Genomic DNA, 16,467 nt, shown 5'->3' on the forward strand with positions numbered 1-16,467 from the left:
AGAAGAATGTAAACTTGTATTTTGCCACCATTTTTATGAAACCTTCCTTCCCTGATTCTCCTCAGATGTTGGTGCCTGTTGCCTCCTCCAAATGTCTAGTATCTGCTTATTTGTATACATGTTTTATTCCTAAATAGTAGATAGCCCCTTAGTGGGAAATTTTTATATTGTCTTTGTATATTTAAACTGTATACCACCTCTTTCACATAATAGACATTTAATGAATGTTTATTGAAATTAAAATCTAAGTTGTATTATGTTTTATTAGTTTCATTTCATCTCCCTCTTGATCTCTTTTTATCATCATTGGAAGTGTATGAGTTTGTTTTATTAGAATTTCATTCTTTAAAGTTTCCTTCCATTACAAAATTGTAGTTCACTAAATCTCAGTACTTTTACTGTTCCCAAATCTCTATTGCTGAACTTTATTCCTGTCCTCTATTTAATTACTTGGAGTGATCTCATTCTCCCAAAACTTGCTTCCATAATATCTACTTTATCAACCAGATCTTTATTGGTCAAAATTATTTCCAATAGCGTGCTCTCTTAATTACTCATTCCAAGTTTGAAGACTGAAATGATACTTAAGACAGCTAAGCATTTATCAGCTACTTTGTTTTTGGCAGTGGGGGAAATCGAGCAGATGTCTGAATAATTAAGGCTCTCCATCCTTCACTATAGTATGTTTCTGCCAGGTTGAAGATCTGCTTCCCCAAATGGCCTTTTTTCTTCCACTCTGTCTAGGTGAAATGCAAGATATTCCCATAACAGCATCCCAATTTAATCCTTATTCAAATCCTCTCTATCATGCTTCCTGACTCCAGTTCCTAGATTTCCTCCCCTGAGTATATCTCTTCTGACTATTTATGGTTGTTTTACTTGTTCTTTTGTATCTTTTGAAGAAACTACATCTTAGTCAGAAGTTTGCTCAATAATTCCTATGAATTTGCTTTCTTGCATTCAGTGGATAGTCAGAAAGACATGAGATCAAATCTAGCTTCTAGCTATGTGATCCTGGACAAATCTGTTTCAGTTTCTTTATCTGTAAAGTGGGCATAATAATGGCATCTAACTCCCATGATTGTTGTGTAAAGAAATAAAATGAGATAATATTTGTTAAAGACTATAGAAATACTAATACTTATTGATTTACCTTATTAATTTTCCAAGTTTGATGCCTTTATCTGAGTGGTTCTATTTACAATTTGCCACATTTGCATATGAAAAGATTGAGAATGGGGCAGAGCAGTCAACAGAGGCAGACCAGCATTCCCATTCCTTCTCTGCCCCTCTTCCCATACACCACATAAATTGTTTTTCAGTCTTCCTATGTATATAAGTGAATTAGGGAAATCCAGAGTTCAAAAACTGTACAACCTTGACCCTTGGGACTGTTGGGTAATTATTGAGTAAACGGCCATAGCCTGGCCTAATCTGCAGAGATGCAGATTTGGAAATTGTCCATAATCAGCATGAGCTTAGGTGAAGTTTCTAATTGTAGAGGATATGTCAAAAGAAAAGGTTAAGCTAAAAGGAACAACTTGCAGTGACCTTCCTGTTCATTCCAGATAATTTGGCACTAGGAGCTAAGAATCTCCTGCCTTCATAGATGCAGAGAGGGGACTTTAGTCCAGAATCTAAGGAAACAGAAGTAGTGAGGCTTTTGATGTTCCTATGTAGGATAGCAGCTTTATTTATTTATTTTTTAAAATGAGCTTATTTAAAGAGACCAGTCATACCCTAGGTGAAGATGTGAACTAAGTCAGAGATTAAAACTACTGGGGACTCTAGTCAAGCAAAGTTAACCAACAATCAATAGAGCAACATCCAGGGAAATAGTGTCTGGTACAGACCATAAGACAAATGTCATCAAGAGTAGTCCTGTAGCATCAGAGACCCAAGCTGTCTCTTCTCATGGGTACCCTGGTTGCTCTTGTTTCCTACATGTATTCCTTGATTTATAATCTATGTCTACTCATCCCATATATACTCTGCATATCTGTGAAAGAATACGCCCACAGTTTATAGGGAATGATTTCTTGCTACTTTAAAAAATTGAAACTATGGCATTCAGTAAATGCCTTTGCTTTGAATTAATTGTGTTCCCTGTATGGCTGCTGAAAAGTAGAAATGGTGGTGAAGACCTACGAGTTAGAGTTTTAGCAGTATATGCCCAGAGAGTTCCAGGAGCTCAGAGTTATCCTTACGGGCTCCTAACCATTGAGTGGGATCTGATGGGGAAGATAGCACGAAAATCACAGTTGTGTGACTATATCTGAAGCCATGAGTTTTATTGTTGGGTCTCTCTGGTTAGCATTTCCTGTGATTCATTGATAAGACTTCCTAGGATATAACTGCTATCCTTTATGATAACTGTTTTAGCAGATATTTATGGGTAGTTTTCTTTCCTCTTATATTTTCAGTTAAAAATTTCTTGATAAAATTTGCAAGATAAATATATTTTTACCAGATCTTGTGAAATGTGCTCTATCACTAGCCAAGAATGACATTTTAAGTGGTGAGCCAAAAATGTAGATCCTATACTTAGACACCATCTATACTCAGACACCAGCTCTCATCTTTTTTTTTTTCCCCTTCTAAAAGCTCTACTGCCAATCAATAGAAATGATTAAAATCAAATAGCACCCTAAACTTGTATCCCTAATAGTTCCTGTTTCTCATTCAGGCCTCTAAAATCTCTAGTATTACTTTCTTGCTTTCTTTCAATGATATCATTTGTCTATATCATGAATCACTATAAGTGAGAAATAGTCCTCTCAGGTTTAAGTCATTTCAGCAGATTTTCTGTCATAACTTGGATATATAACTTCAAGGAAAGCTATAGAATTATCTGTTGATTATATTAGATTGGCAAAAAGTTGCCTAGGCATTCCTCAACAGGCAATAACCTGCCAGTTCCACTTGTCCCTCCTATTCTATTGGATAATCTTTCTCTTGGTATTCCCTGGGAATCCTCATCAGCATTCTTTGAAAATCCAAAAAGTTAAGATAACTAGTTCCACCCCTCCCTCGGATGAACCTCATCCTTGTTGCATGGCTCCAAGTATTCAATGGCCCATTTCCTTTTTCCTTCTCTTCCTTCCTATTTTTCCTTCCTTCCTACCCTTCCTTCTTTATTTGTCACATTCTTCCACATTCCTTACCTAGCTTCTCTTTTTTTCTTCTTTTTCTGTGTTTTTTCCTTGAATCTCTTCTATTCTTTCAAGGAATTTTTTTATTTCACTTTATTGGATAACAAGAAGAGTATACATCTTTCTTCTAGACTTTTTATCTTCCTCTTCACAAGGAAGACTAGCCTGAACTTTGGACATATGCAACTTTTAATTACACATATTCAAATACACAAACAAGAACAATTAAAAAAAGAAAGCATAAACTTCTTATTTAAAAGTTATCTTAAAATTTATATAAGTTTAAAAGAGAGCAACAAAAACACCCTCTTTCTTTCTATAATTCCTTCTGTACTTTTTGTGTATGTCTTTTTCTAGATTTTCCAGACTAACAAGTCGTTACACACCACTGGCAAAACACATACCTTTACCTCTTCTTTGTTGGTCACTGCAAGGTCCTCTTTCTCCTCCATCTTTGTTAGATATGAGCTTCTCAGTCCTTTGTCATTCTGGTTGGTAGATCTCTTGTTAACTCTGATGGTGAACTGCCATAGAAGATTAGTGTAAGAAAAAGACAAAGGAGAACTTAGAGAGGTAGAATAAAAAAGAACAAAAGGGAGAAATTTTGAAGAACTGGCTATGCAACAGGCTAGTTTTTGAAGCATTGAATTCCCCATCACTGTTTAAGTGTTCAAGAATGAAGGAGTTTGCATTTTATTTTGGAAGTGTCTATCATGGCTAGCCCATAGTAGATGATTAATAAATATTAACTGATGCACTGAGGTATTAGGGAAGGTACCAAGGATTTTGTCATTGAATGACATGACTATTCCTACCCATAAGAAATAATATTCTAGCAACCTTAAGAAGCAACTATAGGAATATGAACAGAAGAGAAATGAGAAAATATATAGGTAAACTAGTTCAATCGATTCTGAGATGGAGGAGCACTATTGAGGACCCAAATTATGGACATAATAGTGGGAGTAGAAAGGAGGGGAGAAATGTTACAAAGGAGCAAATAATAGAACAAAGTAACAAGAAAAACAGGATGAGTTAAAGTACTACAGATAGAAATGTAAAAAATGGAAAATAAAGGAAACACTGGAGAAAATGCTGAGCTAAATTTTGTGCTCCTTCAATTTGAAGTACCAGTGGGACATGCGAGTGGAGGTGTCATGTAAGTAGGTCAGCAAGTATTTATTAATCCCTTATTATGTGCTGGGCTGGGTGCTGGGGATAAAAAGGAAAAAAAAAGCCAAAACAAAAACAAAAACAAAAAACAAAACCCTGCCCTCAGAGAATTTACAGTCTCTTAAGGGAGACAATATGAAAATAACCAAGTATACACAAAATATAGACAGAGTAGATATAGGTAATATGCAAGAAAAAGGCACTAGCAGATGGGGGCACAGGAAAAGTCCCCTGAAGAAGTAAGGATTTAAAGACAGGGAAAAATAAGAGGTGGAGATAAAAAAGAATAATATTCTAGGCACAGGGGATGGTCTGTGTGGACCACAGAGAGAGGTCCTGGAGTGTTTAGGAAAGAGTAAGTGTACCCACTCTGGAAAGGTAGTAAGAAGTAGGAGATTAAGGCTGTGGGTTCAGGAAAGTGGTTAGAACCAGAGTCATAAATTTAGATTCATTGATTATGAAACTGTGAGAATAAATGAGATTACCCAGGGAAATCACTCAGAGAAAATACAAGATGAAGGAGACACCCTTGGAGAAAAACTTTATTGAAGACATAAGGATTGTAATGAACCTCTCAGGCACCTTTGATTGTTCTCTTTCACTGTCTGTCCCACCCTTCCTCTATTACTCCTCTTTTCTCTTTCTTTTTTTCTCTTTCCCTCTTGCTATTTGTTTGTCTCTCTTTCCCTCTTCATATTCCTCCCTCTCCCTGTTGATCTCCTATCTCCCTTTCCCTTTATCTCTCTTCCCCCTTCTGTCTCTGTTTCTCTCAGTGTCTGTCTCTGTTTCTCTATCTCTCTCTTATTTCTCCTAAGTCACTAATATAGTATAATATATACTATTATATATTAGTATATATATTATACTATGTTATAGATAATATTATATATAATAATATAATATATCCTATTAGTACATAGGATATATTATATATTTGTATATTATAATATATAATATATTTGTATATTATAATATATAGTATAATATATGGTATTATATATATATATATATAAATATATATATATATAAATATTGTTTCATTCTTCTATTGAATCTATCACTTGAATCTAACCCTTCCTATATGCTCTTATAGCAGCCTTTCTAGTTGAGACCCACATCTCTTTCTGCCTGGAAAACAGCAACAGCATCCAAACTGGTCTTACTCTTATCAAGTTTTTCCAATCATTCTGCATTAATCTGCCAGATAATTATGCTAGCTTATGGAAATCAACTGGGGATAGGCTTGTATGTACATATATGAAAGTCTATGGCAGATAATTCTTAAGAGTATTAAGTATTCCTAAAAGTCTGGGCAAACAGACAGAATCAGAGCGCTAAAGAGTGGACATTCACTAAGAAAAGGTCTTTTCTGACCTCGTGGCACAAGAGATTTTGCTTCTGTCCTGCTTCATACTCCTTGTTCTGTGCCCACAGCTAGTGAATAAGTCATAAGCCTGCCGATGACTCCTGATTCTGACTGATACCAGGACAGAGCTGCCAGGATTATATTGCACTGCAACATTACTTTCTTCATGTTAAGCCATCCCATTCTCAAAAATGTTCAGTAATTCTGTTAGCTATAGTTCAAATTCAATCTGCTAGTTCTTCCATAATTAGTTATTCGACAAACATTTATTAAATTCTTACTGTATAGGGCCTGGTGTATTATGCTCCAAGGGGTTACAGTGTCAGACATGATTGAATGACTGAGCAACATTACAGACACTGTACTTATTAATCACTAGGAATATAAAAAAAAGGCACACACATAGTCCCTTCCCTCAAGGAAATTACCTTCAAATCAGGGAAATGTAAATCATTTAAATCATTAATACAGAGATGTACAATGCAAATGAGAGGTAATATTAGAGGGAAGAATTCCTTCCCTGGGTGGGGGAGGAGATGACTGGGAAAGACCTCCTTTTCTATAGGAGATGGGTTTTGAACTGACTTTTGAAGAAAATAAGAGTTAGGGGTGAGGAGGGAAAAGTGCAAATAGAGGGAGTCAGGATATTGACAGATGTTTGTATATAAAAACAAAAAAACCCCAGCTAATTGGTTAGTGGAACTGAATCATAGAATGTGAGAAGGGGAACAAAGTGTAAGAAGACATAGTATGACTTTAATTTATTTTTCCAACCTTAGTTCTCATTGTTTCCTAACAGTTGCTCCAACCTATCATGGCTACCATCTTTACTGTTTCCCAAATATTCTGTACTCTTAAAATTATTTGCTTTTTATCAAATTACTTTCCCCAATAGAATGTCCTTTTTGCCCTTTTCCTGGAACTTTACCCATTCCTTAAGGTCAAATATAGAAATCGGTCTTTTCTTGGAACTTTCTAACATACCAGCCCATACAAGATATTTCCTTCCTGTATGGCATTTAATTTATGCATATGGATACCAAGTGTATATTATAAATATGGTGTTCCATACAAGGAGTAATGTCTAAGCAGATAGGCAACACTATAAAGTCCAAGATATTAGATATTATATATTTACAAACAAATGAATTATTACATAAATACATATATATATATATATACACATAAATATATGGAACAATTAATTCATGTTTGAGTTTAGAGCTAAAGAAAGCTTTTTGTTGATATTATATGTTTGATATTGGTAGAAAATGAAAATTAAAGTAATTATATGTTTTTCTCCTAGTCTTAGCAGTTAGAAAATTATTGCTTGAGGGGTTTGATTTGCTAAAATCTGGTGAGGAAAAGTACTTATTCCTTCTGATCTTTTAAAATTAAATTGGAAGTATATAGTTTAACATATGTATGATCTACTGACTTCCAAAAGGATTTTAACTTACTTGTAGATTTAAATACAATGCAAGGTACAAGAAAGCATTAATAACATAAAATAAAATTTAGTTTAGTTAAAGAGATCTGAAAGGATAAGTGCTTTTAGACAATAGATTTCAGAAAATTAAAACCCGAGACCAAAATAGGAATTCTAGTTTCTAAAGCAAGAAGAAAAACATTTAGCTGTATAGGTTTCCTTTTTTGACAACTGAAATCATTAAAATTCAGCAGAAAAAAATTATTTTTTCCCTGGAACTATAATCTGGCAGGAATTGATTGTTCCTTTCAATAAATATCACTTTTTACAAGTGCCTTTATTACCTTAAATTGCTATTTCACTTCCCACATATATGTATGTCCTGCTTCTCCAACTAGACTACTCACAGGCACAAATTGGGCTTTAAACTGTATCTTCACAGAATTGAATACAATACTAAATATATAATATGTTACTGTTAATGAAATGAAGAAAACATTTTTCTGCCAGCCTTACACAAAGATCCATCCTTCCCCATATTTTGTTTTGTATTTCCCCATCTGTCTTGAAGTTTAGTTGATAAAAACTTCATGTCATTGTCCTTTTTTATTTCTCCTAATTGAGAAAATTACTTCACATTGTCATCTTATTCACTATTGTGGTGGGGGGTCCTGACTACTCTAATTTCTGTATCAGCAAGCAATGGCTATGTGAACTTGATCAAGTTACTTAAGCTCTGCTTACCTGTTTCATCATCTGTAAAACAGGGATAATAATAGCAACTATTTCCTAGGATTCTTGTGAGGATCAAGCCAAGTAATATCAGTAAAGTGATTAGAACAGTGCTTGACATTACTGGTTGTTATTCGGTCATTTCAATCATAGTCAACTGTTTGTGACCCTATTTGGGGTTTTCTTGGTGAAAATATTGGAATGCTGTGTTATTTTCTTCTCCAGCTTATTTTACAGATGAGTAAAATGAGGCAAAGAGAGTTAAATAACACCCATAGACACACAACTAGTAGGTGTCGGAAGTCAGATTTAAACTCATGAAGTTAAGTATTCCTGACTCCAAATCCAGTGCTATACCTACATCTACTTCCTGATATGTAGTAAGCAATACATAAATGTTGTTAATTACTATTATTACTATTGTGTTCCCTTTCATACCTACCTTGATATTGGTCATTACTCTGGTTTGGGTCATCCCTAATTTGAAGACCTACAATAAGGGACCCAACTTTATGACTGATCTGGAATGATGTAGATGAACCTGGAATGGCCCAGACCAAGTGGATCCACTGGACTTGGGACTGAAATCCCTTTTAAGATCCTTTTGCTTGGGAATGATTAAAATAAAGGATTCAGGAGCATTTCTAGATTCCAGTGGATCTCCTGGGTTCCTCTCACTCTTGGCTTTATCTAGGATAGACTCAAGTTTCAGACCATTCTCTGGATTGGTTGATGAAGTATCTGGCAAATGATAGTGTCATTTGTCTCATTACAATCTTTTCTTTGTGTACCCACTGATTTGCTGTGTTTGTTCTCATCTAAGAGAAGTATGACTCAAACCATATTTCCCCCAGGTATTTTTTAAAATGATTATACTGTAAGTACAATAAGCAATCAAAATTACATTAAATGTATTATGAAAATCAAGACAAATCCCACTGACTTTAGGCTATGAATCATAGAAAGGGAATCCTAGAGAACAGGGAGAGTTGGATGATCACCTCGTTCAAACACCATATTGTAAGGATTAAGAAACCAGAGACCATTAAACACCCCCAAACTAGCTGGTCTGCCATTTAAAAAGTAAATCCATTGACTTGCCAATTTACACAAACTCAGTTACAATGGGAATCCTTTTTGCAACCTCAGAGAAATATGGCAATGACATTTTCATTTAAAGATCTTTAGCAACAGGAACTAGTGGCAGGCAGTCGTTTCTATTTGGGGACAGCTTTAATTATTTGGAAGAAAAGTAAAGTATTTGCTTCTCTGTCTCCCCAGTGGTTATAGAGTGCTTAAAAAGGGCAGAACTATTTTTACATTTTAAAATATGCTTTAGAATTTTCTTAGGCTTTGGGTTTAAACTACATTAGATGAATCACTCTAAAGTTCATCTGAGATAGAAAGGGGGGAAACAAACATATAGTACCTCCTACATGACAGCACTGCACTAATCCATTCTTCATTTTTTATCTTATTTAGTCTTTGCAACAACCTATGAAGGGAGGTATTGTAATTATGTCTATTCCATAGTAGAGGAAACTGAGGCAAATAGAGATTAAGTGCCCAGTATCAGATAGCTAGTAAGTACCAGAATTATACTTGGATCTTCCTAACTCCATTGCATTCTATCCACTGTACCATCTAACTGAGTATAGTTGTTACAGATATTTTAAAAATAGCATGGTAGGGGCAGCTAGATGATGCAGTGGATAGAGCACCAGCCCTGGAGTCAGGAGGACCTGAGTTCAAATTTGGTCTCAGACACTTAATACTTCCTGTGTGACCCTAGGCAAGTCACTTAACCCCACTTGGCCTTAGCAAAAAAAAAAAAAAAAATATATATATATATATATATATATATATATATATATATAATTTTATAATATAAATATATCATATATATTCACACATATCTACATATATATATAATATAAAATATACATATAGCATGGCAGAGATTTCATTTTTATGATGTTGGCAAAGGCTAAAATGAATTCTGAATGGGAAAAGGTACCTTCATGGTCTCAAAAATATCTGTTGAAGGCTTTTCAATGATTTCATGCAATTCTTTAAATGCCAAAGAATGTTTCATCTAATTATTTAAATTAATTATTATTTATATATAATTGTATATATATATATATGTATGTATGTATATAAAATCCCTTTTGGAGAAGAGCTTTGCTCTTTTCATCTACAAGTCTTATTTGTTTATATTATCAGTTCATAATTGATCATTTTTGAGTACTGAGATTAAAAAAGTCAAAAGCTTCTAAATGTTCTATGTTATTTACAAAGGGCTTTATTTTCTTAATTTTATCCTACCTACTTTCCAAATTTAGTTGAAAATAGTACCTTCTCTATATTAAAGTACTTTTAAATAATAATATAAATAATTATAAAATATATTATCTTTCCAAATGTACTTTTGCTTCCTTGATACTGTATATTTCTCACCATAACTTCCCTAAGAATAGTCTTAATTTCTCTATTCTGTGAATATTTTATACCTTTTATAAACTTTAAATCTTTACTTTACCAAAACAATTGTTACTATGTCTCTTTCTGTAAGGCAACTAGGTGGCACAGTGCAGAGAGTGCCATGTCTAGAGTCAGGAACTAACGAGTTCAAATGTGGCATCAGGTCCTTTCTAACTAGATGTGTGACCCTAGACAAGTCACTTAAACTTTTTGCCTCCATTCACAGCAAACCTGTAAAATAAGCTCATCTTTCTATATGGGGGCAACCTTAATTATTTGGAAGTCATTATTTAGAAGCAAAATAAAGTATTTGCTTCTCAGTCTCCCCAGTGGCTATAAAGTACTTTAAAAGGCAGAAATACTTTATAACCAATTTGGACCTTAAAAATTACATTTTAAAATGAAAAATCATCTGCAAAATAAACTGAAGAGGGAAATGGCAAACTACTCCAGGATCTTTGTCAGGAAAACTTTAAATACCACAACCAGACACAACTCAACAACTTTTCCCTTCTTCCCCTCTAATAAATTTTAATCCCCATGAAGGCAAGGACTCTGTCTTATTTTTTTATACCTCTAAGGTAAGAAGAGTGTCTTTTAAATAAGAGGCATTTAGTAAATATTGGGTTAAATTAACTAAAGAAAGGAGAAAAAGAAATAAAGTTGGGGAGGGGAGGAGGGATACTTGAGAGAGACCCTTGAGTAAGGCATCTATTATTTTCCTGTATAGTTAGGCTGAACCAAATAAGACAAAAACAGAGGATTAAAAAAAAAAAACAAACAACCCCCCCAAAAAAAAACAAACAACCCCCCCAAAAAAAAACAGAGGCAGGTAAAGTCCTAGAGTTCTATCTGGTAGAGAAGAGGAAAGAACATTTGTATGACTGAATGATTATCTCCCATCTAAAAATATATATTTAAGACATTATCTATTAATATAATTGTTCTTTCTTTTGGTGAGTATGTTTAAATTATCATCTCTGATGAAAGAAAATTTAAAAAGATCAAGAGAGATTAGTGGTAGTTTTCTCTAATTATTATTAACCATTTTTACAACCATAGTATCTTAAATGACCATAAGAGTTTAATTCTTCTGTCCCCTAACATCAATTCTGTAAATTTTGTAGTTACTGAATTACATGCTTTTCAAAAATCATTATACAAATCATGCAAAATGAATACATATATACATAATGAAAGTAACCAGTCCTGGCATTAAAGAAAATTAAAATCTATATAATTTAAGAAGTCTTAAACCTTTAATAAAGAACAGCTAGTGCTTAGTTTACTAAACATTTTATGACTGATTAAAAGAATTAAAAAAAAACCAAACTAATAAATTCAAAGTATTTTTTTTTCTGATTTTTGGTATTTCAAAAGCAAAGCTTTACTATAGTAATACTCAAATCTTTTCTGTGTATGAGCTACTTCAATAAAGAAAAAGACCCCTCAGATCCAAAAAACACATTTCCCCCTGATTTCTGGTATTTCAAAAGTAAATAGGAAAAATTTTCTCTGTAATAATACTCCAATATTTTCTATGAAAAAAATCCCTTAAATCCACAATCTTGATTGCTATCAAAAAATTTTATGAAACTTTTTCTTTGGCAATAAATCAATTAAATAAACTTTAATCAAGTTTCTATTCATTCAGCCACTCATTTGTTTATTAAGTACACTATTATGGCTGTTTAATGGAAGAAAATACAAAATTTTTAGAAATTGACACATTTTTGTAAAACTAGTATTTTGAAACAATTTAAAGAACATGTGGAAGACAAATTACATGGAAAACTTATCAATTAGTAAGCAATGGAGAAGATGATGCAAAGTTAGTCGATAGATATTTACTAAGTGCTAGGCACTGTGCTAAGGGCTTTGGACACAACGGCTTTAAAAGACAGCCCATGCTCTCAAGGAGCTCAAATTCCAATGGGAAAATAAAAGTCAAACAAATACATATAAACAAGTTACATATAGAGAAAATAGGAAATAATCAAAAGTACTAGAATTAAGAGAGATTGGGAATGGGAAAGGTTGTGGAAGACAGGATTTGAACTGGAACTTGGAGGAAGCCCAAAGAAGCCAAAAATGAAGGCAGGCAGAAATAAAGAGCGAGAACATTACAGGGATAGGTGGGCAACCAGAGAAAATGCCTAGAGATGAGAGATGGAGGATCTTATAGGAACATCCAGAAGTCCAGTGTCACTGGCATGTCTGGGAATAAGGTATAAGAAGACTGGAAATTGAGGGAGAGGGCTACATTATGAAGACCTCTGAATGCCAGTCAGAGTATTTAATATTTGGTCCCAAGGCTATAGGGAGTCACTAGGCTTTATCAAATAAGAAAATCATATGATAAATATAAATAAAAACAGATAAAGATAAATCTCTATCCTTGTCCTCATGTGGTTTCCAATCACTCAAGTAACTCATAGACTATTCTTGAACAGCTATTTTGTAATATTCTCTTATAGTATATATTCATGGGACATTTGTGTGTTTAAGTGGTCTGAAGGATACTCAGGTAATGACACATTTGTTTTCTTTACTCTAGTGACACAGAGGGTAGGGATAGAGGAGGGAGACCTGGATTTGTCACTAGAAAGCAAGTTGCAATATCATAAAATTTTGTAGACATGAAAATAAATTACTAACTTTTCTAAAAAGATTCTTTATGGACATGCATCAGTATGCTCATCTTTGCCCCAACTTTAAAAAGTCCTCATTTGATTTTCCTTCTATCAGCTAAGTCCCTTGAGAACTCCTCATCTATACTAGCTGTCTCCATTTCCTCTTATTTGTTTCTAAAACCTCTGAAATCTGTAATCTCCTGGTTCTCCTTCTACCTTTCTGATTGCTCCTTCTCAGTCTCCTTTGTTTATTCATTTATGCCACATCTACCATTTGGGGGTGTCTATATATTATATATACATACACACATATATACACACACTACACACACACACACACACACACACACACACACACACACACACACATATATATATATATATATATATATATATATATATATATATATATATATATATACATACACACATATAATTATCTCCATTCTTATTCTCTGTTTTGATTTACAGTCACTTATCTCCAACTGCATTTTGGACACACATACCTACTTGGATATCCTGCAGACATTTCAAACTTAACATGCCCCAAACATAACTCATCTTTTCTTCCAAATCTAAAACCCTCAAGGATACTATCATTCTTCCAGTCAATGCTTATGCTCACTTATCCAATGAATCTAATTCACCATCAAGTTTTGTCATTTGTACCTTCACAAAACATCTTCTATATGCTCCTTTCTCTCTACTCATAAAGCCACAACTTTAGTTCAGTTCTTTATCATTTCTCTACTGAACTACTCTAATAGCAAGTGATCTCCCTGATTCATCTGTCTCCATTTATGGAACATCTAATTCATTGAACATTTAGCTAAACTCCTGGAGGACAGGAATTTTTTTTTTGCCACTTTTTGTAGCCCCAGTCCTTAGCACCGTACCTGTCATATAGTAGCTGCTTAATAAGTGCTTATTGACTGTCTAAATATAGGACTGACCTTATATCATCCTGCTCAAGGAGCTTCAGTGCTATTATCTGCAGAATCATCTATCTTCCAAAGCTGTTAATAAACTGGACCATTCTTACCTTTTCCAAGCCTTCTTCTGCCTTATTCTCAACCTCCCCCACAACTCCCATCTCAGTTTAACTCCGTCCTTGGAACACGAAACTCCATCTCTCATCTCGATGTCTTTGTATGGGCTGTCTGCCATGCTTGTAATGCTTTTCTCCTTAGCCTCTTCATTTCTCTGGCTTTCATCAAGACTTAGAATCAAGTTGCTAACACTTCCCCCTTTCAGGTTATATTCATATACTATATATATCTTGAATATTCCAAGATATTTACATGTTATCCTCCCCATTAGAACATACACTCCTCAAAAACAGGGATTGTGTTTTGTCTTTTTTATTCCTAATACATGACACAGTACTCAGAATATTGCAAGTACTTATGAAATGCCTTCTAACTTACTATGATTTCCATCCATCTCTCTATTCAACTAGCCACTCTTATAGTTCAGGCCTTCATTCTCACCTGGACTAATGTGAAACCTTCTTAATTGGTCTTTCTATATCAAATCTCTTACCTCCCCAATCTATCTTTATTTGGTTAATTATTAAACCTTTACTAAGTATCTATGATATGTCAGCCAGTGTGCTAAAGCTTTAAGAGGCATAAGCCAGCCCAGCCTGAAGAGAGCTTACAATCGAATGGAAAAAAGCCTTCGAAAAGATGCCAAAGTGACATATTCCTAAAGTACGGATCTAACCATAATATTCCCCTGCTCAAGAAGTACCAGTGGTCCCTTATTCTTATAGGTTCAAATACAGACTCTTCAGTTTAAGCCTTCTCAACATGGCTCCAACCTACCCTTCTAGCTTGATTATAATTATTCTTCTTTAATCAGTCAATTAATATTTTATTAAGTGCCAGGCACTATGCCAAGCTCTGGAGATCCCAAAAAATTAAATAAATGAGGCAAAAACTAATCTCTGCTCTCAAGGAGTACCCATTTTAATGAGGGAGATAATATGCAAACAACAATGTACAAACAAGCTATTTCTACAGGGTAAATTGTTGAGAATCCAGAGAGAGAAGTCACTAGCACAGAAGGAGATCTGAAAAGACTTCTCTACAAAAGTAGTATTTTGGCTGGGACTTGCACAACCAGAAGGCAGAGCTGAAGGGAGAGAATTCCAGGCATGGAAAAATCCATGCCCTTCATCTACTCTTTGCTCCAACTCAACAACTCTATGCTTGGTACCACACCCAGGACAGTCTATAATTGATATCTCTGCAGAGTCATCCCCTGTGTCTAGAATGTATTTCCTCTTTACTTCTGCTTCTTCTTAGCAGAATAGATCAAGAAGCATTCATTAAATACCTGCCATGTGGCAAGCCCTCTTCTGGGCACTGTGGATACAAAAATGAAATTAGTTCCTGCCCTTTGGAGTTGAGATTCTAAACAATACTGTAAAATCAGCTGAAGTACAATCTTCTACTTGAAACCTTTCTGGAGCCTCCAGTATCTCCCTTCACTCCAAAACTACTTTATTTATATTCATTCATTGTGGATCTTCATATATGTTCATATCTTGATTCTTCTAATACAATGTAAGCTTATTAACAGGATTTTTTTTCAATCTCTAACAGCCTAGCATAGTTTCTTGACACAATAAATTCTTGTTTGATTAATTTATTGTACTTGGACAAAAGAGCTTAATATTAATGAATTACAGTTTTTGTTGGTAATGAATGCAACTATTACTGTCATTTTCCAAAGAAATTTATTGAAGGACCTTTGTCCTAAACACAAGCCTCCAGCCTTCAAGATTTTGCATTTGAGAACTGTTTTTAGCTGGCTTCACAACGAATTACTTCAGAAATCACCTCCAAGGGCCCTTCAGCTTGAAATCTATGAGCCTATGAACTTCCCAGGCCTGTGTTGTGCACAGATAGTGTTACCTTGGCGACAGCTGGGCTAGAGCATCCATTTATAGCAAGATTACCACATTACTTACAAACCAATACATTTGAAAAAAGCCCTTTTCCAGTGGTACCTCTGTATACAGCTATATTTCCTAACATTACCGCTTCTTCTCAGCCCTCCAAAACAGGCTGGGTTCCTATTACACATCCTCAGGCCACACCCAAGCTTTCTCTAACCTGTTGTTCGAAAAACACGGAACCAAAGGGAGAATCATTTGCTCTTTCCATCTTCTCAACCACCTTCTACCACAATCTCCCCCTCTCACGCTTTTCCTGCATAGCATGGATCTTGTCTCTTTGACACACGCCGGCTGCCCTGGCTTAAAGGAATGGCACCTCCAGCGCCCGCAGCCCTCTGTACCAACTGGACTGCTAGGCTGGGCAGCAGCTGGGCCAGGCTTTCTTTATCCTGGGCTATTTCTATGTCTATGATGCTCAGCGCCCAGATCGGTGCCTTGCACATAGTAGGCGCTTAATATTTGCTGGGGGGAAAAAGAGGCGGTTAAAATTTCGGACCCCCTCCCCCCAACCTCTCCCCTCTTTGAAATGAAAG

The 16,467-nt window shown here is 34.8% G+C and overlaps 1 protein-coding gene across 3 annotated transcripts in view; it reads right to left on the reverse strand.

The window, feature by feature from the left end:
* Positions 1-16,467, reverse strand: part of CDKL4 (cyclin dependent kinase like 4) — a 54,020-nt gene that overhangs the window by 37,225 nt on the left and 328 nt on the right. For all 3 annotated transcript variants that reach the window (XR_012485899.1, XM_074286648.1, XM_074286647.1), the window contains exon 2: positions 3,557-3,676. Coding sequence is in view for 2 of the 3 variants with exons in the window: in XM_074286648.1 (XP_074142749.1) it covers positions 3,557-3,604 (48 nt within the window). In the remaining variant the exon portion in view is untranslated. The remainder of the gene's footprint in view (positions 1-3,556; positions 3,677-16,467) is intronic.

The sequence above is a fragment of the Sminthopsis crassicaudata genome, chromosome 2 (genome assembly GCF_048593235.1).
Source record: "Sminthopsis crassicaudata isolate SCR6 chromosome 2, ASM4859323v1, whole genome shotgun sequence".
Taxonomy (NCBI): Eukaryota; Metazoa; Chordata; class Mammalia; order Dasyuromorphia; family Dasyuridae; genus Sminthopsis; species Sminthopsis crassicaudata.